Consider the following 21,755-nt stretch of genomic DNA (forward strand, 5'->3'; position numbering starts at 1 on the left):
GGCAGGAGAGAAAGGAAGGGGGTGCTGTGTTTAAGGCATGAGAGCTCATTTGGGATAAGAATTTGGGGAAATATGCAGAAGTCCTGGCCATTTCAGACAGAGCACTTGAACCCTCACAGCCTGCAGTTCCCAAGGGAGCAGAACACGGTGTGTGCCCAGCAGTGAAGCCACTGACACTGGCTCCTGCTCTGACCCATTCCCACTCAGAGTGGAACCCAGTCCATGTGTGTTCTCAGCTACAAAAAACTCAGATATTTGACCTAATGTAGGCATTGTGGCTCCCTGTAGAAAGCTATTAGCTCCCCCCTAGCCCAGGGAAGGGGTTATCAGCTCATCTGTTTTAGAGCTCTTGGAATGGGATGAGCATGGTGCTCTCTGGGCTGTCTGCACCCCTCCTGGCTGATTATCCCATTTGCTAAGGAGGATAAATGCTTCTAAATGAAACTCAGCAAAATACTTAGAGCACTTTGAATGCCCCCTGTAGAAAGCAGATTGAAGGTAAATTTAGCCTATCCACACACAAGATGGCAATCCTTGCTTGATGGGGAAATGCTCTGCTCTTTCCTGTTATCCCAATCCTTGCAGGGAGTCTGGGAGGTGATGGGGGCGTCCCAGCTCGCAGTGAGGGGAGCCTGGAGCTGGAAGCCCAACAAACAGAACAAGCTGAAGAAAACCAGGCTGTGTTAATTTATCCTGGGGTCTCAGCTCTCCTTAAATCAGCAGTCTGTACAGCCAGCCACAGCCTGCTTGCATGTTCCTATATATCAAACAAGAATGAAATGTTGACAGAAAAGCTGAATTTCATGCACTAATTCAAGAAGCAGCCTGGTTGAAGAGATGTCAAATGTCAAATTTAATTCCTCCAGCTCCCATATTTCAGTGGCAAACTGGGGCACAGTCAGCTTCTCCTAACACAGGGCAGGGTGTGCAGGAGCTGGGGTGATGTGCAGGCTCAGGGTGCTGGCCAAGCACAGCTGAAATGCAAAATCCCTGACCCCTCCATGCACTGGCTTTGTATGGGGAAGGAGTGCTTGTGTGACAGATGAGAGCTGCAAAGCAGGCAGGTCAGCACTGTGGTGAGGGTCAGGGCTATTTCAATGGCTGGAGATGCTCTAATTATAGTGCTGGGAAGGCTGGAAGCTGCCAGGTTCGATATGGGAATAATGCGACGAGGAGATTGCAGAGTAAAGACACTTGTTGTTTTGTTCTTGGTCGCTTAACTCAGGGACAAAGCCTTTGAGGAAGGAAAAGCAAATTTAAGGTTATAACTCAGTCCCAGGAACATTGAACATAGATATATAATTAGACAGGAAAAAAAAAATCAAGGCAGCCTTGTGTTTATTGCACTGGCTCCATCTCCTGTGCTTTTGGCACTGTGTGTTTCCAGCTGAGCTCTAGCCAGTTGACTGGGTAGTTAAATATCCTTCAGCAGCATAAACAGCTGAGGAAGCCCTGCTGCTCACTCACACACAGAGCCTTTGGAGGGTGCTCAGGCAAGTACATGGCTTTATATCTATTGCACTACTCTTTGCTACCTGCTCCACATTCTGCTCTGCCTCACTGCAAAACTTTTGCAGGGCTGTTCTTCCATGTTACAGGATTTATAGCAGCATTTCCCACAGGTTTTATGATCTGATTATTCTTAGGGTGCTTTCCCTGGATAGTTGTGAGCTGCACAGCCTGCAGAAGCCTTTGCTTGAAGTGTCTCAGAGCAGTCACCTGCCCCTGGTAGCAGGGGAATTTTAGGAGGTGGGATGAGCAGTAAGCTGGCCCCACCACTCAGCTCTGCTCTTGTGTTTATGACAGGGTGAGTCACTTTGCAACCTGGTGCCTCTGTTTCCCATTCAGACAGATGGAAAAACCAGTACAGAGGCATAACATGTTCTTGGACACTTTGGCCAATACAGCAATCAGAAATAGATGTCTCAAAATCACTCACAAGGCACCTCCTGGGACTGCTGCCTGCCCGTCTGCACCAGCTTTTTGTGCCTCACTGTTCCTAGTCTCCCATCTCAGAGATCCTCATGCCTCCACAGCACACCTCCACCTCTCCTGTGCTTCAGCAGCCTCTCCTCCAACTATATTTTTTCACTAGCTCAATGGAGCATATTACCTCCATTTTCTTTCTCCCCTTCACCTGGGATTCCTCCTGTTAATTACTTCAGCTTCTGCAGCTCCCCAGCCCCTCTCCCGTGCCCACCACAGCAGCCAAGGTGCTGCCTGCTCCCCCGTGGGTAGCTTAGTCAGTGCTTTCCCCAACTATTCCTGCTTAGAAGAGAGGCTGTTTATTTCCATTTTTTTTTTGTAGTTATGTGAACTTTCACGTCATGTATGGTGGTGGGGTTTTTTTTTTTTTTTAGGGTTTTTTTAAATTTAAAAAGTAGGAAAGAACTGGCAGACAGTATCTGGTGTAATGCCAGAGCACTGGAGATACATAAAGGACAAGTTTTGATCTGTTTAGTCTGATACTATTCCTCAGGCAGGGATCAATCACTTAAAATCAGAGACACTGTAAATAATTTACAGTAAATACAGCTAAAATCAAGTACACTGATACCTTTCATTTTATCCAAGATAGGGTTTAGTCAAAACCAAGTCAAATTTGTCCCAGATGTAACTCCAGTAACAGCAGTAAACATTGGACAGAGAGGAACTCAGTTAATTTGCTTTACCTTTCCTTATTTGTGGAAACTGAAATACTGCTAATGCAAGCAAAAGTGCAAGGGAGGGTACAAGCTCACAGCAATCCCCCTCTCCATGGTCACCATGGCTATTTGTGATCTGTTTCATTCTACTTAGAAATCATTAAGCATATTGACCACAGCTCCGTGTTTTGAAATCAAGAATGCAAAGAATCCATTTTTATTATTATATTAACCATATTAACCTTTTTTATTTAACCTGGTAATAAAACTACTCAGCTGTGTGGTGAAATCTCAATTAAAATTCGCCTCTCCGGGAGCCACAGAGTCAAATGCTCCAGCAGTTGTCCAAGTTGGTGTCCCTGTAAAAGCTGTGCTCTGTTATCAGATTCTGTTATTCAGTACACAGATCCCTGCTTTGCAGCAAGCATCGTTTCAGGAGGTGCTCTGAAAGCTTTCGGGCTCTCCCAGTGATTGCTTCTCTTTTCTTTCACAGCAATTACAGGCTCTTCATTTAATTTCAATGGAAACTTTAGTGTTTTAGACCTTGCCCATGTAGCTGAATGCTCATCTCTGGATCTTATTTCCAGTCCTCAGGAGGACCGGTTTTGATGACCTAGTCTGATTACAGCATCTTTGACAGCTTTAAAGGAATTTGCCCTGGGGAAGAAGACAGCTGCTGCCCTGATGAGGGATTTTTCTGAGCAGGCCTCCCAAGCCAGACATGTCAGTGTGAGATGCTGCCTACATTTTTCATCGTGACCAACAGGTATGTTTGAAAGAGGTTGTGTGCTTTAGGCTGCACAGGCCAGTGTGGAGAGAGCCTCTGTCGTTAAACTGCTTAACCTGTCCCTGTCAAAACACTGCAGCTTCTTGGCTTCTTTTCCCTCGTGTTCTATATTCAGCCTCTCTGAAAACTGTGGGCCAGGTCTTTGTGCTGGTGTAAAGTGGCATTGCTCCTTCAGTTCATACAGACTGCAGGGTGGGAACAGTCTCATTGCCAGCGTCTGCAGCTCTTGTACAGCTCTGCTCTTAAACAAGGCTGATGGAACTGAGCATATTATTTATGAACCCTTATTAGTAACCCTTATTAGGAGCAGCAACAAAATAACTCATCAGACTTTTTAGATTTGAATCAGTATAAAAGCAGTACGGTCATCTATTTTCCTAAAGCTCATTTATTCATAAATGTTGAAAAGAAGATTATCAACATTTCAAATCCCAAACAACCCATTTTACCTCCAGAAAGGAGGTCTGATCTGCTTAACATGGTGTGGATCAGGAAAGTTCCATGTTCCCTTCCTAATAACATACTAAAACCTGGGAATTAAACTCTGTTTTGCTCGGATAAAGGACCTAGAATGAATGGATCATGATTCAGATGAGTATGTTTTACAATAAAAGATTTTGACAAGTATCTGAATGTACAAAATTCTTTATCTTCATTCTGGAACAGCTACTTTATTTTTGGGGAGCAAATAAAGATTTCAGATAGGAAGGCCAGAACTACCACTGCATGAGCTGGGGTAGTGCCAAGATTTAAGAGAAATCATCCCCGAGGCATCTTCAGCCTTGTTTTTGTAAAAGAGATAAGTAGATAGCTTGGAGTTCTGTGACGTGTTTGCTACATGGAGCACTAACTTCTCTCCAGTGCCAGCCCAGTTCTACCACAGGCTGCCCCAAAATCAATCAGACTCTGAACTGACAAGTAAAGGTGACAGCTATCAATGCCACCTGCTCTAAATTCTCCAAATTCCCTTTTTCCTCTTCTGTATTTATTATTTATGTTTCATATTCCCAGAAAAAACAAACAAACAAAAAACCAAACAAAAAAAAAACCCAAAAAACAAAACAAAAAACAAAACAAAATAAAACCACTGGGAAAAAAAAAAAAGGAAGGACAGTAATTTTACTGCCTTGTAATTTGATTTGTGTTTGGTAAAGGCAAAGGAGCAGAGTGTGTCCTTTCTGAAATGACAATGGAGAGAACAAAAGAGAGCAAACACAACAGCTTTGATTAACCTGGCACTAAATCTCTGACACTGATACTGGCTCACACTGGATCCTCCTGAAATACGTGACAGAGCGGTGGCTCCTGGAGCATCCCTTGCTAATAATTTTGGTTTGGGCTGTCAAATCTACCATTGAAGAAGCTCACACTATTTCCCAGTTCTGGCATTATCTACATAGCAAGTAACAAACCTTGCCAAAAGCAGGAGTGTCAGGAAAATATGTCTCAGACCTACAGAGTAGATGTCCTGCCCCATCACAAAGGCAGGAGAGAACTTCTGGGAAGGAGGAGTGGTGGTGTCACTTTCCATCATCTTCACTTTAGAATTGAAAACTTCACTTTAGAGTATGCTTCAGAAAGAACCTAATATTTTCCCAGATTTCCAAACACAGGAAGAAATGCTAACTATAGGAACACTCCAGTCACAAAACTTCTCCCAGAAACACTTGCTGGAGTGGTTATAATGCACGAAAGAGAGAATGCAAGACACTGCACCTGCTCGGTGTACCCAAAAGTCTTTGTCAGGGAACAGCCACGCAGTCAGAATCACATAATAGACCAAAAGCTCAGCTTCCATGCTTCTCCCTTCAGACACTATTATTTCAGCACCTCCACAGCTGTCCCATGAAGCTTCATTCCTTGCCTTTGCATTTCTCTGCCTTTAAAAGAAAAGGCAAAGTAATTGTTTCATTGAGGAGACTGATTGAAAGGCTCATACATTTAAGATGATGAAAAATATACTGATGCAAATGCTACACATGAGGAAAAAAAAAAGCATTTTTTGAGGCAGAGATGATTCTGACCAACCTGTTAATTTAAGCCGAGAGGTTTCCTGGTCCTGGACCAAATTTCTGGGGAGAAAGTGATACAGCTGAGCTGTTAGAAGGCAGCTAATAAGAAGCTGCATGTTAGGGGCATTGCACTTTAAGGTTCTGATTCAAACCTGCCAGGGGTCAAAGCCAGACCCTGTTTTCCCACTCTACTCTCAAAGCACATCCTGCTCTCGGCTACCCCATTGTAAGACACAAATTGTCTTGGTGTGAGCACGATCTTACAATCTCTTGCAAGAATGCCAAAGGATGCTCTGCTTTGGGATGAAAGCACAACTTAAATATTCAGCTTGCCTCTGCAAAACATAACTGACTTTCAACCTGACTTATCTGTATAGCCTGATGCCAACAAGTGTACTTTGATGTTCTGCCTGAATTTTCCCTTGCTTATTTTCTTTGCCTCAGCTTAAACTGAGATGAAATTGAATATAAACTCCAGAAGCTCTCAGCCTGTTTTGAAAATTGTACCAATTACTTTTTGTTAAACCTATTTGTTTTTCTCTGAAATCACCAGTCTCCAGGGCTTGGAGAGGTGGAGGAGAGAGACTTACACACTAATTAGAAAAACAAATATCATCATTAATAGACTTAACATTAATGTAAAGCAGCTGCCGATGACAGAGGGATTTGCCACTTTATTTTTATAATCTTTATCATCCAATATCATCATCCAAATGCTTTCCAATTCATGGGGGTTTTTTACTCATTTGGGCTCTTTTTACACTTCAATCTGCTCTTTTCTCCATTTTTCTGCTCTTGTTTCATGTCATTAATCTAATCTAATCCTCTTCCAAGGTGACACTACAAATGGAGCTCAAGTGCATTTTCATCAGTGCCCTCAAATCATGTTATGTGTCTTGGTGCTTTGTGCTTCCTTTGGCTCCTTCCCATTCCTGTCAGCCCTGCTTGTTGCCCCTCTCAGGGCCAGTTTGGCATTAATGGCTGCCAGGTTTCTAAAATCCTTTTTAGGGGAGAGACAGTGGCTCACAGAAGTCAATTGGAGGCTTTTGATAACTCGGGATTAAGACAAAACCACTAATCCCCTTTTGAGGCTGTATCCTGCAGTCATCCTAGCTGGATTTCTCTGCAGGTCAAAGCTCACCAAGGAATGTGGGCAGAAAGCCCCAGTGAACACATCAGGCACAGGGTGATTACTGCTAAAATTGAACTCCTGAAGATAATTCCACTTTCCCTATTTCTAAGGGGTTTTCTCTGCGTGCCTTTTCTCTTTCATGCCAGCTCAGATGTCCTCCTGCTGGCAGGGGGCTTCTCCTAATTCACCTCATGGCTGCTGGCAGCCCTGCCAGCAACAGCAGCCCAAATGCTTTGTGCAGAAGTTACAGTTCCACTAGTTTTTGTTCCTAAAATACAATGAGTGTGTAACAAAAGCTGACTCAGAATGACCTCACTCATTCCAGCCCCATCCATCTCCCACATCCCACATCAACAAGACTGACTGATTTGGAATCAGTGATCCAGCGGCAGAAATTAGCATTTGGTTCCTTGGTAACTCTTATTCAATCAATACATGTTTTACATTTTAGGCCTCAGTGACAGGATGATCAGAACAAATTAGAAAATCTCAGGTGGAATAAACCTAATGGCTGTGGGACATTTCTAAAATAAAAATGCCTGTTGAATCACAAATAATAGCTTGGCTGCAATCTCAGGAGTCTAATTATGAAATGGATGTGGAATCATTCTGTAATTATTTAGAAAGTTTATTTCAGCAGCCAGGAATTCTCTCTATGTTTACTATATATCATCACAAGTCCTCTGTGGTTATTTGTAACATCTACCCAGAAAGACACATGAATAAGAGAGGCAATTTTAAGAAATGGAGACTTTTATAAGTCAATGCCAGGAATAAATTGAGAACAAATTCCTCAACAGAGTTAAATCACTTCCAGTCAGTCCAAATAGAGCAGAGCTTGCTCTGCCCTGCAGCAGGGATGTTCTCACCATAATGCAAAACCCTGCAACACTTCTGCTCAGTGCTTCTACCTTTGCCTTAGGAAAGAGCCCAGCCCAAAACCAGGAAAAGCCTGTGCACAATGTGGATTTTAAACTGGTGACACGGCTCCAGGAACACGATCATCACTTTGAAGGACTTGCTACGTGGTCCTCCTGTACTCAGCACTGGTGAGGCTGCACCTTGAATCCTGTTTTCAGTTTTAGGTCACTCACTACAAGAAAGATATTGAGGTGCTGGAACAAGTCCAGAGAAGGGCAATGGAGCTGAGGAAGGGTCTGGAGCACAAGATTATGAGAAGCAGCTCCAGTTTTGACTGGAGAAAATTAGGCTCAGGGGAAACCACCTCGCTCCCTAAAACTACCTAGAAAAAGATTGTAGATGGGGGTGTTGGCCTCTTCTCCCAATTAACAGAAATGGAACAAGAGGAAAAGGCCTCAGATTGCACCAGGGGAGGTTTAGATTGGCTATAAGGAAAAATTTCTTCACCAAAAGGGTTGTCAAGCACTGGAACAGACTGCCCAGGGAAGCCATTAGATCACAATCCCTGGAGGTATTTAAAAGACATTTAGATGTGGCACTTGGGGATATGGTTTAGTGGTGGCCTTGGCACTGTTGCGTTAACAGCTGGATTCACTGACCTTAAATATCTTTTCCAACCAAAACAATTCTGACATACTACATCTGCAAACAGGGCCATGACTCTGCCTTCAGAAGTGAGTTCTGTTGTGATGATCAGATGGCCACATGCAGTACCACCACCCCACCCCAGTTTTTACAAAGGTTAGCAATCCAGGCCCACAGGTCCTGGTGGATGGCCCAGGTCTGCCCACCCCACCAAAGGGGTACTGAGAAATCTGTGTGACCATGAAAACTTCCAGCACAGGGTAGTAACAACTGAAGGGCAACGAGATCCTGTGGGTCCTTCACGGAGCAGCACAGGCACTGTTGGTGCTGCACTTTGCACTGGTCACAACTGCACTTCCTGGGGGAAAAAGACGCCTGGATACACAGCTCCTGGCCATCACAGCAACTAACAGGTATACAGGAAGGAAATCTGATTGCTTTCATCCTGGCTGGCTACACACACCAAGTGTTGCCAGATCATCTTCCCATTCAGTGCTCTGTTTCCATTATGCTTTGCTGTTGCTCTTTTTTTTTCACCAACTCCAAGAAAAAGCCACATTTTGGATTGACCACCAGACAACAGATTAATCATGATCCTTCTGGATGTGGAATGGAAACATGCAGTCCAAAGAGCTGATTTTTGTCTTGAGGCAGGGATTTACACAGTGCTTTCTTTACTGCAAGAAGAAATGGTGCTGTATGACATCTCATGGGTGTCCCATAAGTTCCAGCAGTAAATCTGTTTCTCCAGAGGCAGGAAAAGGAAGAAGGGAACAGCCAATTATACTCTGTGGGGCAATTTTCTGTTTTATTTCCTGATGTACTCCCTGACTAGTGGAAAATCACTCTTGGCAAACACAAAACTTACCCTGCTTCCAAAAGGTGCATCTCTAAATTATTAATCAAGAGCACACAGAACCGCGAAAGGTGGAAAACTGAACAAAGGCTCAATTGACACTCTGGAAGTTGAGGAAGATATGGAAGACTCCCCTCTAATTTATTTATTCCTTTTCTGTTCTGTTATCCTGATATGCTGCTTCCAGTTACCACTGCACCCCACACTGTATGGTATTACGTGATTTTGTTTTCAGATTGTTGGAGATAAAGTTACTTCATTATTAATATATATGCACTGTGCATATCCATAAATATTGAATATAGACGTGTGTGTGTGTGTAAACCTACTGGAAGTGTTAATAGTTAAGATAAACGAAGTCCATTATTGCAATGAGTGACTATTTCTATGACCCTATTTGCAATAAAAGCAGATTCAATGATATGAGAAAATTGCTAGGTTTCAGAATAATTGAACCAGGCCAGACGAATCCCCACAAAGGCATCATTTACAAAGTACTTTGCTTGTCTAAAATATTTATTCCCACAAAAGGAAATGGAAAAGGAGTTCATATGGTTACACAGCTATCCTCTGAGTGTAAAATTGTTTTATCATGTTATGTTTATTTCCTAGACATCTTCCACTGAGGTATTGCAGAAAAAATACTGGCTGTGCAGTTAATTCCTTTGTGTGGACTGCTCATATTTATTCTCTGGGAAGTCAATCACGTTTTGTTTAGGCATGTTTTGTTTTTCTGCTGAGCAAACACTTAAGCAACCCTTTTCTTGTAAAATCTTATTTGCATATACAATGTGCACCATTCAATGTCAGTGCTACACAGAGAGTTGAAATGTTTTTGCTTTCTCTCCTATGTAGCATGGAAAGTAGTGGATTTCTTGATAAAAATGTTGGTGTTGCTCTTTAAGAATGCATTATATTGTTCGTGTTTAAGGGCTACATCAGTAGTTATAGATAATTTTAGTTTGCCTTTTATTGAAAGCCTGGATAGATTTTTACTATTAAATGTTCACAGCAAAATGATTCCAAGCAATCTACAGACAAAGAATTACTCCCAGCAATTATCCACTGAATAAATCTGAATAATGAATACATTGACAAAAGTCACTATCTATTTGTGAACAATTAGCTGAAAGAAATAGAGGTGACACTCACAAGCTAAATAATTCATTTATGAATTATTTGTCCAGCTTTGTTTCTGACATACTTTGCATGAAATTAGATCAAAGCTTAGATGAAAAATTACTTTAAAAAGAAGGGCAGTATTAAAGGAAATTCTTACAGCTTTTAACGTAGAAATCATCCCACTCTTATTTATTACCAGTGATTTCAGAGGCTAGAGAAGTTATTTTCCTGGATTCTTTTACTTTAGGCATTGGGCTGTATTTTATTCCTAACATATATCCAATTTTAGGCTGTTAAACTACAATCAAAAGCACTTAGTATGAATGGAACTGTCCCTGTCATGAGATTTGAACTCCTGACATCTTTATCCACTGAAACTTGAGTGCCCAGGTAACTACTAATTATTCAAGCATTTACAACCATTACTATCAATATAATTAGCACATCTTGAGATAAAAGTGAGAATGCCACTATGAAATTATCATTCCTGGCATTTAGATAGCAATCTTTCATTGAAACATTTATAAGCTGCCCAATTATTTTTCAATCAAATGAATAAAAAAAATTTTGTTTACATTTTAGGGAACTCTAGAACTGAAAAGAAATGGTTTCTGGCATGAAAAATTATAACTGCTGTCTCCATATGTCCATTTCTTGAATACAACAAACCCCATCCACTTCTGCACTGGTGGTTTTTTGTTTTGTTTTGTTTTGTTATTTTTAATTACAAAAATATCTTTGACCAAATACTTCAAAAACTGTAAAATCTTCCTGTGAACAAAGCCAGGCTCAGTGAAAAAGACATGAACAAGGTTTTTCATTCAGATCTAAAAGTGCATTGCCCCATTTTGCAGGAATAAGAAGCTCCACAAGACCTTCTTATGTGCCTTGCTGGGTGATGCTAATAAAAAGAAATAAGACAATTCCCATGGACAAAGTCAAAGCTAGATGAGGACTAGAGTCTGAGTTCCCTAATTCCAACCTTCATTGGTTTTGCTGGCCAAAGCAGGCAGGTAAATTTCTTTTACATTTATTAATTCCATGAATTAATAGTAAGTGATTATCACAACAGGAGGAAGGAGGAGCCAGAGAAGCCAGGGACCATGGTTTGACAGGTTTTGTCACCTTTCTGTCTGGGATCTACTATGAACAAAATTTTAAAGACTGTCTTTTCCCCACCAAAAAACACCCTAGATTTCCTGAAATAACCTCTCTGGAACACTTGCAGGACACAACAGAGAGGGGATTCGGGAAGCAGTTCACAAGGCCTGGAGCTGTGAGTTGGTTTCAGCATGAGGAAAAGCCCTCCATCACCCCAATGCACAGGAAAGAGAAGGTAAGGTAACTCTTTTCAGAGGTCTTTCAGGTCTGGTGCATTCAGTGGAGAGCCCTAGAGCAGCAAAATCAATTCCTGTCCACGTGGATGCTGATGGGCAGCTCTAAGGGCAGGCTTGAGGACAATACACCCATGCAGAGGCTGGGCTGCAGGAGGGCAGCAAGTCCTGAGGGGTTTGCTGACCCCACATCAGCCACAGAAGCCTCCTCTGTTGCTCTGCTGGGGGATCCCAACCTTCTCCATCTATTCACCCATTCCCCACATCCCTGAAAGAAAGTGAATAAGTAGTGAAGCTCACAGAGCAGCTGTGCCCTCTGCTTCGCAGTGCCTGTATGAGCATCTTGCCACCCTCTCTGCACTGCAGAACAAGGGCCAGCCTGAACATGACATGGAAACATCCATCCAGCCACCCGCAATAAAGCCAAACCATGTAAACAGCTACAGGAAAACAAAAAACAAACACACAAACAAAAAAGCACAAGCTTGTGGTTGCAGGGACATCAAACCAGTATATTTCAGCAATCATGGCAGGTATTTCCAACTAGAAATTGTATATTTGATGATGCCCAGCCTTCAGCATTTGAAAAGGGCCTGTTCAAGTCTCTTGAACAGTAAATCACCTCTCTTTCTATCAATAATCTTACTATAATATGAGTAGAAATGTCAAATGTTTAAATCCCATTTTATTACTATAATAATAGATTTAATTTGTAAAACATATAAAGTGAGGCCATAACTGTTCTGGAGGGAGATATCTGTCATCCCACTATATTTACATAATTTGCTGATGACTTTACCCACATATTTTGAATGGAAGAAGGATTAAAAGCAATCCCACTTGCAAGATTTTTGTGACTGGGAATGGGTTCTGGAAAGGAAACCAACATGATCACAGAAATGCAGCAATTGCTGTTAAAAATCCACACCCAGCTTCACATTCACGCAGAACGAATACGTAGGTGTTTATCTGTGACTTGCTCCATTCAGGCTCTCTTGGGTGCCAGAACAGCCCTGCTTCCAGCTGCACAGCCAGTATTATCACTGGGTGCTATTTTTGGCTCCTGAGTACATCTCATCCTTCCCACGCCAGCCCTGGTACGAAGGGCACAAACTCTTCTTTCCACTCCTCCTCCTCCGCTGCCGGCTCCGTCCCCGCTGCTCAGGGGTCTCCGGACACTTTTCCCTGGTCCCTCTCATTTTCTGGGCAAGAGGTTTTCCATCCAAAGATTCATGTGGGAGGCTTCATGTTGGCATCCAGAGTACATGTCCCAAATATGTCCAGCCTCACTTTCTGATCCTAGTGCCAAAGAGCTGCAGGTAAGTAATCTTCTCATGGGTGATGAAGTCCCTGTGTCCAGTGCCTGGAGCTTGTTACAAATGGGTTGTTTTTAGGGTCATACAATTTCCCAGCTATCACTTTGGTAGGTTTCCAGTTTTGTCACAGTATGTTAACACCAGATTTCTGTCTGAGGGGACAGTGCTTTGTTCGTTCTGACACTGTGGAGCTTTGATTTCTGTAAATTAATAAAGTCTAGTGAATATCATTAAATCACTTCTTTTTTAAGGTGTTCCTTGGCTAGGTGTTATCCAACCAGGCAGTTTAATGTTTTTCTCTTCTGATGTGTTGTCGCTGCTCAGTGTTTGGAAAAGCTCATATGGGGCAACAGCTGCACTTGGAGTTATAAATCTCTTCAAAGATAAGGTTCAGTTTCCTTGGTTGTGCCACAGGAGAAGCCCTTATAGCTATAACCACCCCCGGCCTGAGCTAGGCTGTGTCTCCCTAAACCTGTTTCATTTTACACAGAATGATCAAATATTCATTATGTGAGTAAGTGTGTGTGTGGCTGTTGCAGAGGGATTGGGGTGTTCACCTGGTAGATGACAGACCCTGCTCCCAGTGACCGCTCCAATGAATATTTAAGTATTACATATTAAGTATTCATTGGAGCAAGGATAGGAGCAGACTTCTGCCACCCCCAAGGGAGTGCCCAAACACGAGGCTGTAAAGTCATTCTTTCTTTCTTTCTTTAGCTCAATGAATATTTAATTATTCAAGGCCAAACAAGACAGCTCCAGTGGCAGAGACTGAGATTCCCTGCTCCTGTGTGTGCACCATAACCCTGATGATGAGAGTGTGTATATAAGATGTAACTTTGTATTTCTTTGGATTCAGAAAGAAGTGAAATCCAGGTTTTCCCTAACCTGAACGGGGCTTCCAGCTTCTTAGATGCTGAATGAAAAACTCAGAGCTCCAACACACACTGTCCCCAGTCATGAGACAGAGGTGATATGACCCCAGGATCAGAGAAAGCATCCTTATGAGTGCTGAGATTGGTTTTATGACTCTCTCAGGAGAAGGGATCAAAGCTGAAGACATTCCTCACCCCACAGCAGTTCCTGCTGGCTATGTTATATGTCTTATGAGGTTATCCAGAATGTGATGTGTAAGAAAACCTATTATCCCCCTTACTCTGGGGTCTGACACCCCCACATTGCAGTCAATGGGGCCTAATCCTGTTTCTGCAGTCCAAGGAGTGGGTGTGTGAAATGGTGAGCATGGGGAAAGCATGCAACGAGAAAAGTCAAGGCAATGGCATTTAGGTCCAAAAAAGGACAAAATTAGATAAATGAGGCATGGAAAGATTAAAGCAAGGAGATTTGAAGTAAGGAGAATGCAATCACTGAGTGGGGGAACAACAAACAAGGAGGGGGGGAAAGGGAGCAGAGAGAAATCCAGAAGAAATAATAACCTTTATCTAGCCGTGGAACAGAGGGGAGAGATGGAAAAATCTAGAGAAGGTTACTCCAGGCAGAAATAAAATGTTAAGAATCTCTACCCCTCACTTTGAAAAGCAGAAAAAATTCCATCTGCTCTCTACTGCCAGAGGACAGTGGGTGTCTGAATCAAGGTTCTTTGGATTACTTTGGGCAGCTGGCTGTGGGAGCATTCCCATGCAGAACAGTGAGTTATTACTGTTATTGCAGCTCTGTTTCTTGTAACTACAAAGAATCCACAGCATTATGATCCCGTTGTCAAAGACTAAATGTGGTTTCCAAGCCAAAACCAGAGCAACAGCACAATTTTCATATTGAAATGCAAATAAATTACCTTCTTGTACCCATCAGGAGTGTCCAAACCCAAGTCAGCTGCACAGTCCCAGTTTTTTTAAACAGTAATGCTGCATTCTGAATGGAACTGCTTAGCTCAGAACATTTCAAAGGTGCTCCAAATGATATGGTTCATATATTTCATATCACATTTATGTTCTTCTAAGAACAGCCCAAGGCTGTTGAGCAGCCACTTTCAGCAAATCTTTGTTACAATTTAGAGAAATCCTTTCTGAACATTTTGCTGTCCATTGCTCTACCTATCCTTTTCCCTGAGAATGCACCTTTAGAGTACTGCAGATCTGTGGCAATGCAGGAATATGCCTTTTGTTTGGCTGTAAATATTAGAGTGGTCTGGCTATGCCCAAGCAGACGTGCTACATGTCGTGTCCTTCGTGGGATACATCCACCAAAGATCAAAAGTTCACCCAGATACTTCACCCTGTTTGAATGGTCACGTGTTTTGTGTTTTGATCAACTCTTTAGACAGATGACAGCAGCTATCCTCCTTCCATACTGAGGAAAAGGCCACCTGTGGACCAAGCTGTGGGGGAAAAGAGGAGAGCAGAGAGGAGGGTTCGATTTCGTGAGCCAGAAGAAGTCATCGAACATGGTATGCCCAAGTTATCAGGAATTTTGGCATGGCCTTTTCTAGCTTTTAACATCCACTCTGTCTGTTCAGATCAGCTTCCCCCTCTGAAAATTTGTAATTTTCAGCTCAGCACGGAGCAGAGGGTGGATGATTTTTGCTCTGAGCTTTGCAGAGCTGCATCTGGTCCATTTTCCTGCCTGCCCTGGGATGGACAAGCTCCTGCCTCACCCTCAGTTGCTGTCACAGTGACTCCTGAGTCAGCCCCCACAGGGGTCATTGTACACCACGGGTCTGGCTGGGCCCCAGGGCTTCCCCAGAGCAATGTTTCCACTCAGACCACATTTAAACATAATTATGTCACTGTGGGTAACTAGGATGCCACAGAGTACAACAGCAGGGGTCTGAGCCTAGCAGCCAGGATGTAATAACTTCTGCCAACAGAGACACCCAGTGAATGACACAGCTAACAAAACCTCTGGTCTTTTCATTCATGAGCCAAAATATTGCAAGTAGGTCAACTCCCAGTTGACCTTCAGCAGAGGTCTGGCACAAGGATCCAGCTTGTACTTCTGTATGTGCTGTATGCCATACCAAATAACTGGTGTTACCTACTGACTTTCCCAAACCCATCCAACCAAGTTAGTTTTATTTATTGGTAGAGAACTAAAATTATATGGGTTTGATATGTCAGTTGGTCAGAACACAGGCGGCAGAATGGTAAAATTTCTATGTCAGCCACCTGTTTGGACTGCCACAGCTTCTGAAAATAAGGCTTGGCATCTGCTGTGTCTATAAACAGAACTCTCATTTGTTTGGCAATACATTGTTTGGGATGCCTCCTGATGCATGAGAGGAAGCTGTTTCTTGATAAGCTTGTTGACATGGCTTGGGCTTTCCCACCAAAACTGAACTCCTGGAAAGACTCAGTGAGTCAGATTTAAATTCCTCAAAGCTCACCTGACTGCTCTAGAGTAGGATTCTGATGGGCACTAATAACTCCCTCAGCTCTCTGCCAGAGTCCATGCCCCACACCAGCACTGGGAATCCTGCAGTTGGTCCAGCCCAGGAGACCAGGCTGGCCTCCCACTGGCTCTGACTTCTGCAAAGCCATGCTGGAACTCCTGCAGGGAGCTGCAAGCATGGAGAAGGCTCTGACTCTTTTTCATGGAGACATCAGGAACGTTCCTACCCATAACTGGTATTCTGTGTTGCAAACAGTCTGTGATTTAGATTATTTGCTGTTTGTCCACACAACATTACTCACATTAAGGCTGGTGAAATAAAGGTTCCGGCACCACCGAATTTTTTCCATTTCCAATCAAGGACTTTTCATCCTGGTTTTTGTCTGGGCCCTGGCTGCCAAGCAGATTCATTTCCAGGATATTTTTGAAATGAAAGTTAGTCTGACAGTGCTTTCTTAACTTTCATTCTTTCGGCCTTTTGGTCTAAATCCTTTCCTTTCTATGAATTATGTGGAATAGGGAAGGGTTTTATCACAGCTGTTTCCTGACCTTCCTGCAGCAGCAGCAATCCTGCCTCTGAATTCTCACACACAATAATTTTTCCTCACTTTCCTGAAGTGCACCTGCATCTGCATGTTTGCATGGATTGAGTAGGTCCTCATCCAGAGCCAAAAGTGGTGTAAGAAGTTGCCCAGCAGCTCCAAGGTGACAGGCAATTTCAGCGACACTGCTTGGCTCCGGCTTTTCTTGTTCACCTGCTGCCAAGAGACCTTTCCAGGCAAGTAAGAACATTTTCATTTTGTTTTCTAGTAATTTCCTGCTGTGACTACGTAGTGGGTAAGTAGAATTTTTCACATTATAACTGTGAGCCATCCATAGCATTAACCTGAGTTTGTTTTTGCAGTTGGGGGGATGCACTGTGCAAATATACCCTCCATATACACAGCAGTTTGTGTTGTCAGTGGTTGTTGCTTTTTCTTCTCAGCATAAGCAGCACAAGGTGCTGATGAGGTCTGGTGCAATTTTAAACAAGACATCTAGTAAGACAAATAGTGGAAACAAAAATTAATCCCTGAAGCTATTTTTAATTTAAATATAATGAATATATTTTATGGCATTAGAATAGGTACAGGTTTCTCACTAAGATATGCAAGAAAAGCACCCCAAGCTAAACAATAGTTCTCCCTGCTGAGTTTTGTATGAGGGGAAGAGACAATTCATTTATGTGCTGACAGCAGGGTAGAAATAATAAAAATAATCAGTTTTTTCTGTTTTTTGTTTGAGGCCTGGCAGCCCCACAGACCCCCAAGGAAATGAGTGTATCTAGATATTCTGATGATGGTGATCATTTCAGGGGCAACATGCAGCCCCTGCTGTAGGCAGTGCAGTGAAGGGGAGAGCGGCACCTACACACATTTGTATATACCCACACAGAGCTGTAGTTCTGGGAGGCCAAAAAGCCTCTCAGGCAGATGTCACCATATCCCTCAGCTATTGCTCTTGTCCAGGAAGAAGGGTTGTATGCTCATGACAATGCAACCATCATCTAGGGCTGTTATTGGGCTAGAAACACGAAACTACAGCCAGAAAAGGGTTCTGTGGAAAAGCAAAGGTCAAATATTCTTCAGGGCACGGTGGAAATGTGTTCCCAAAGCAGGAATGAGACAAAATCTCCTGTACTCAGGTCCAGTGTTTTTCTCAGATGAGTTGCCATGAGACTGAGCACAGGTCTGTTCTCTTCCAACAAGCAATTTAACGAACAAATTTCAGCATTAAATTTCTAATTGCAATCTAGAAAAGCAAATTTGATTTTCAACTCCTAAATGTAGTGATGGGCTGAAGCTGTTGTGAGCACAGCTCATCACAATTTTGCAGGTGGAATTACCCTTCTGTGTTATTTTTTTCTGTTTATGGATAGAACATATTTCATAACTGAGAGGATATAAGGAAAGTCCATTTTTACATTTGAGATCACCCAGAAATTTCACATGGAAAGTAGCTTTCTAAAACTTGGAACAGGTTACAAGGACTTCATATGAAAGGGTTGATGTGAAAAGCTGTTCAGCTTCCACAGGAAGGTTTCCCTGCTCCCATGAGAGCTCATCAGCCAAGCCTCACGTTGGAAAAGGCAGGTGGGGCACCCAGCCAGGAGCTGTAGCCTGTGGTGTGGGAAATCTCACAAGGGAAACACCAACTCCCAACTCACAAATCTCTGCAAAACCAGAAAGTGGTGAGCAATTCCCTGGCTAAACACCTTCATATCAACCCTTCACAGAATAATGCCAAATAAACAAATTTATAAAATCTGAAGTCTGCACATGGAGAATTTGAAAACAGAAAGAAGGGCTAAATTCAAATGAATAAATTACTTGCTGCAAATAATTCACTCAGATCTATTATGGGACATTGATTTGGTTTCTGGTTAGCTATAAAATGACTGCCTATTAACATTTTACCTTTTCCCCATACACTTTTTGATACATTATTATGTGTTTCTGGCTTGGTTTTATGACTTTTACCTTCCTCTCTGTACATCTGTATGACAGTTTAATTGACTGGTGTGTATTTCAGGGCTCGGAGTAGAAGCTAATTTAAATATGTTACAGCTAATGTTGGCCCTTTACCCATAATAATACACTCCACATTTTTATCTCCTTATTGATTATGTGCATATGGCAGGAAAATAGCTGCACACTATGGGTTTTATTCAGGCATGAATTTGGCTTTATACTGCGTGTTTAATACTCTAAGTGCTTTGTGAAATAGTGCTGGCTGTGCAATGGCCACGCAGCCAGACAGAGCAGCCAGGTCTGAATAAAACTGCATCCCCAAGGCCAGGGATGGATACACACAGGCAGGGGCTGGGACACAGGGCTGCAAGCTGAATGCAGCCCTCTGATTTCCACACCTGTGCTATGCCCGACCTGCGGCACTTTAAACATGTTGGAAAAAGATTTTGAAGGCAAGAAAAATCTTTACAGTATCCTCCTGCTGAAGAGCAAGTGCAGAGGATGTTCTGGTGTAATTAGCACACATAGCACTCTGAGAGTGGTTCAAATTGCCAGAGCTCTCTGAACATGCCTCTTTGTTAATGGAGCCATGTTGGGGTTCTGCCCATAATTACCAGGAGTCCCAAACAAGCTGACTTACCAGGGAAAAGGACAGAAATCTACAGCTTCTCTCTTTTATGGAGCATTTGTGAATATTAAATAATTAGACCGAGTAGCTTCATATTCTCCTAGAATTCAACTTAGCATTTAGGGTAAAGGTATAAAAAATAATTGCTGTAGGGGAAGTTGAGATCATGCATTAGCTATGCTAATCCTGTTCTTATTGTATATAATTAAACTCTTTCAATGCTCCATTAGATGATATCTTTTATACTCCCCACCTTCCATCAGGAGATGTGACTCACTATCATTTAACTGATCCCTACAGAAGTGCTCACCATCAGAGCCCTCTGTACCCTGCTGCTGCCATAAAACTGGGACAAAGGCATCAGCAGGGGATCAAATTTGGGAAGCATTTAAGATGGCATTAAAAGAATGCTGCTTTCTTTTTTTCTTCTCCTCACCGTTCAGCAGATGACAGGACATCATCTGGATTGCCTGTGCTCCTGTGGCTCTTGTTTTGTGCAGTGCTGATCCTTGCTGTGAGTCTCTACTACACCAGCATGAAGCAAGATGTCACAGTCCTAGAGGAATTTCAATCCCGACTTGTCATCTTCTTTCTTCATATAAGACATGTTGCTCAGAGGTGCTGGACTTGGTTTCTGAGGCAGTAGCAGTGTCCTCCAGCCTGACACTGCTAAGAAACATCAGTGCAAAGCTCCCAGCCTACTGCAGCCACAGGCAAGGAACACATGAGCATCCACCTCAAAGAGCAAGAAAATCACCCCTGCTGTGCACCATCCAGCAAACACTTGTTCTCCTTTTTCTTTCTTTGCTGTTTTTCTTTGTTTCACATCAGTGAACATTCATATTAATGCCTTGAGGTCCCACCAACATCACTCTCCATCACCCTGAACAGCAAACAAGTATCTAGATTTTGCTACCCAGAATTAACAAGCTGCTGATATGAGGAGCAAAAGCAGAGAGAGAAATGCATTGATCTGTGCAGGCAGCAGCAAACTTGGAAGAAAAGTCTTGTGAGTCTCAGGTCAAGGCTTCAGATACCAAACCATCTTTCTCCTCAAGTCTCCTAAGAATTATTCTGCAAAGGTTAAAATAAAGCTGAGCTCTTGCACAGACACTGCTCTGGTGGCCAAATGCTTGGCAAGCTGCTATACACCTGAAATGATTATTAGTAAAATCCCAGCAAATGGCTTTCTTATTTCCTTTCACACATTTCTTTTATCCATGGGCAAAAGATGGTTCTTAATGCTTCACTTGACTCCCAGGTGTGGAAAAGAACATGGAAACTCATTTAAACAGAAAATAGTTTATTTGCCTAACATAATAAATAGAATCATTGAAACCCAGGTTAACCATCAAAACAGTAGTTTAATCATCTGGGTTTGATTCAGTCCATAAACCCCACAGGCTGACATGCAAGATTTATGATAGTGCTGGTGTTCAGGCAGAGGCTATGCCTGAGTATTCAAGGCCTTATATCATGATAATATGGACTGCTTGTGAAGGTGTTGGATGCACAGTTTCTTTATCATTGTCCCACCATACTATGCATTTCTCTGAAAGGAATCCTTTTAACAGAGATCATGTGAAATGATGCTCTGGATTTCTGAAAGGAGAACAAATGACTGCAAGTTCATGAGCTTCAAAGAACCAGCACAACCAGCTTTTTAGATTTTAGATTCTGCTCAGCTAGCACCTGATGTGTGCTTGGGATTATTTTGTATGGTAAGATTGACATCAGAACCTGTAAGTAAAAGAAAAAGGGGGGAAAAAAAAGAGGGGGAAAATACACTGCAGAAAAGATGGAGATGTCTGCAAGACCTTGGTTTATACTCCCCCGTCATTGCAACCATCAAAAAGAAAAAAATGGTGCTTTATTTCTAATTGTTTTTTTAAAAAGAGGGTCATACATCTGCCCCAACAACCTTCTCCCAAGCAGCCCAAGAACTTAAACCAGGAGAGGATAAACAGGAACACAACGTGCAATCTTCTCTCAGGAGAAGAGGAGGCAGCGGCTTGACTGAAAATAAGTCAGAAAAATTGCAGCCCAAGACAGAAAGAAGTGCCTTCAGTGGCTCCTCTCCTGCCTCTCCTGAGCTGTGAAAGCCTCAGGCAGGCACTGGACAGGAGCTGGCCTGGGAAGCAGAGGGTGCAGCAGGAGCAGGGTTTGGCTCAGGGGGCTGTGTACAAATCACTGATCTGCACCCCAGCTCAGAGGGTGGCTCCCAGCACTGCTTCCCTCCCTTCTCCCCTGTCTCAGCCCTGCTCTTTAGGTAATAAAGAAGAATGGTTTTAAACCTGTGTGCTGGTGAATCTCTAGGGAAAAGGTTTAGATTATACCTGCTTGGGGCAAGGGGGTAATTTTGACTTCTGTTTGCATTTTTTGAATGTTTGTGATAATTTTAATGTCCAGGTTGAGATTCTTTGGCAAATCAGTGGTGTTTCTTTTTGGACTCTGGGCTGACTCCTCTTAGGACTGCAAGGCAAAATGTGGAGGTGGTGTGAAGACCAGACATGTGCTCAGCTTCCTGCACAGCTCCCAGGGGATGGACAGAGGACCACC

The 21,755-nt window shown here is 42.7% G+C and overlaps 1 protein-coding gene across 2 annotated transcripts; it reads left to right on the forward strand.

The window, feature by feature from the left end:
- Positions 1-1,376: 1,376 nt before the first annotated feature.
- C5H14orf180 (chromosome 5 C14orf180 homolog) lies at positions 1,377-21,489 on the forward strand. Of its 2 annotated transcripts, XM_072930472.1 has the most exons (6): positions 1,377-1,493; positions 3,233-3,411; positions 11,289-11,396; positions 14,991-15,117; positions 16,869-16,895; positions 19,640-21,489. In XM_072930472.1, the coding sequence occupies exons 3-6, from the start codon at positions 11,379-11,381 to the stop codon at positions 19,840-19,842; spliced, it is 375 nt and encodes a 124-aa protein (XP_072786573.1). In that variant the 5' UTR covers positions 1,377-1,493; positions 3,233-3,411; positions 11,289-11,378; the 3' UTR covers positions 19,843-21,489. The 2 variants fall into 2 exon arrangements, with proteins under 2 accessions (XP_072786573.1, XP_030131206.4); XM_030275346.4 differs by lacking the exons at positions 1,377-1,493; positions 3,233-3,411; positions 11,289-11,396 and adding an exon at positions 12,022-12,713.
- Positions 21,490-21,755: the final 266 nt, after the last annotated feature.

The sequence above is a fragment of the Taeniopygia guttata genome, chromosome 5 (genome assembly GCF_048771995.1).
Source record: "Taeniopygia guttata chromosome 5, bTaeGut7.mat, whole genome shotgun sequence".
In the NCBI taxonomy this organism is placed as follows: domain Eukaryota; kingdom Metazoa; phylum Chordata; class Aves; order Passeriformes; family Estrildidae; genus Taeniopygia; species Taeniopygia guttata.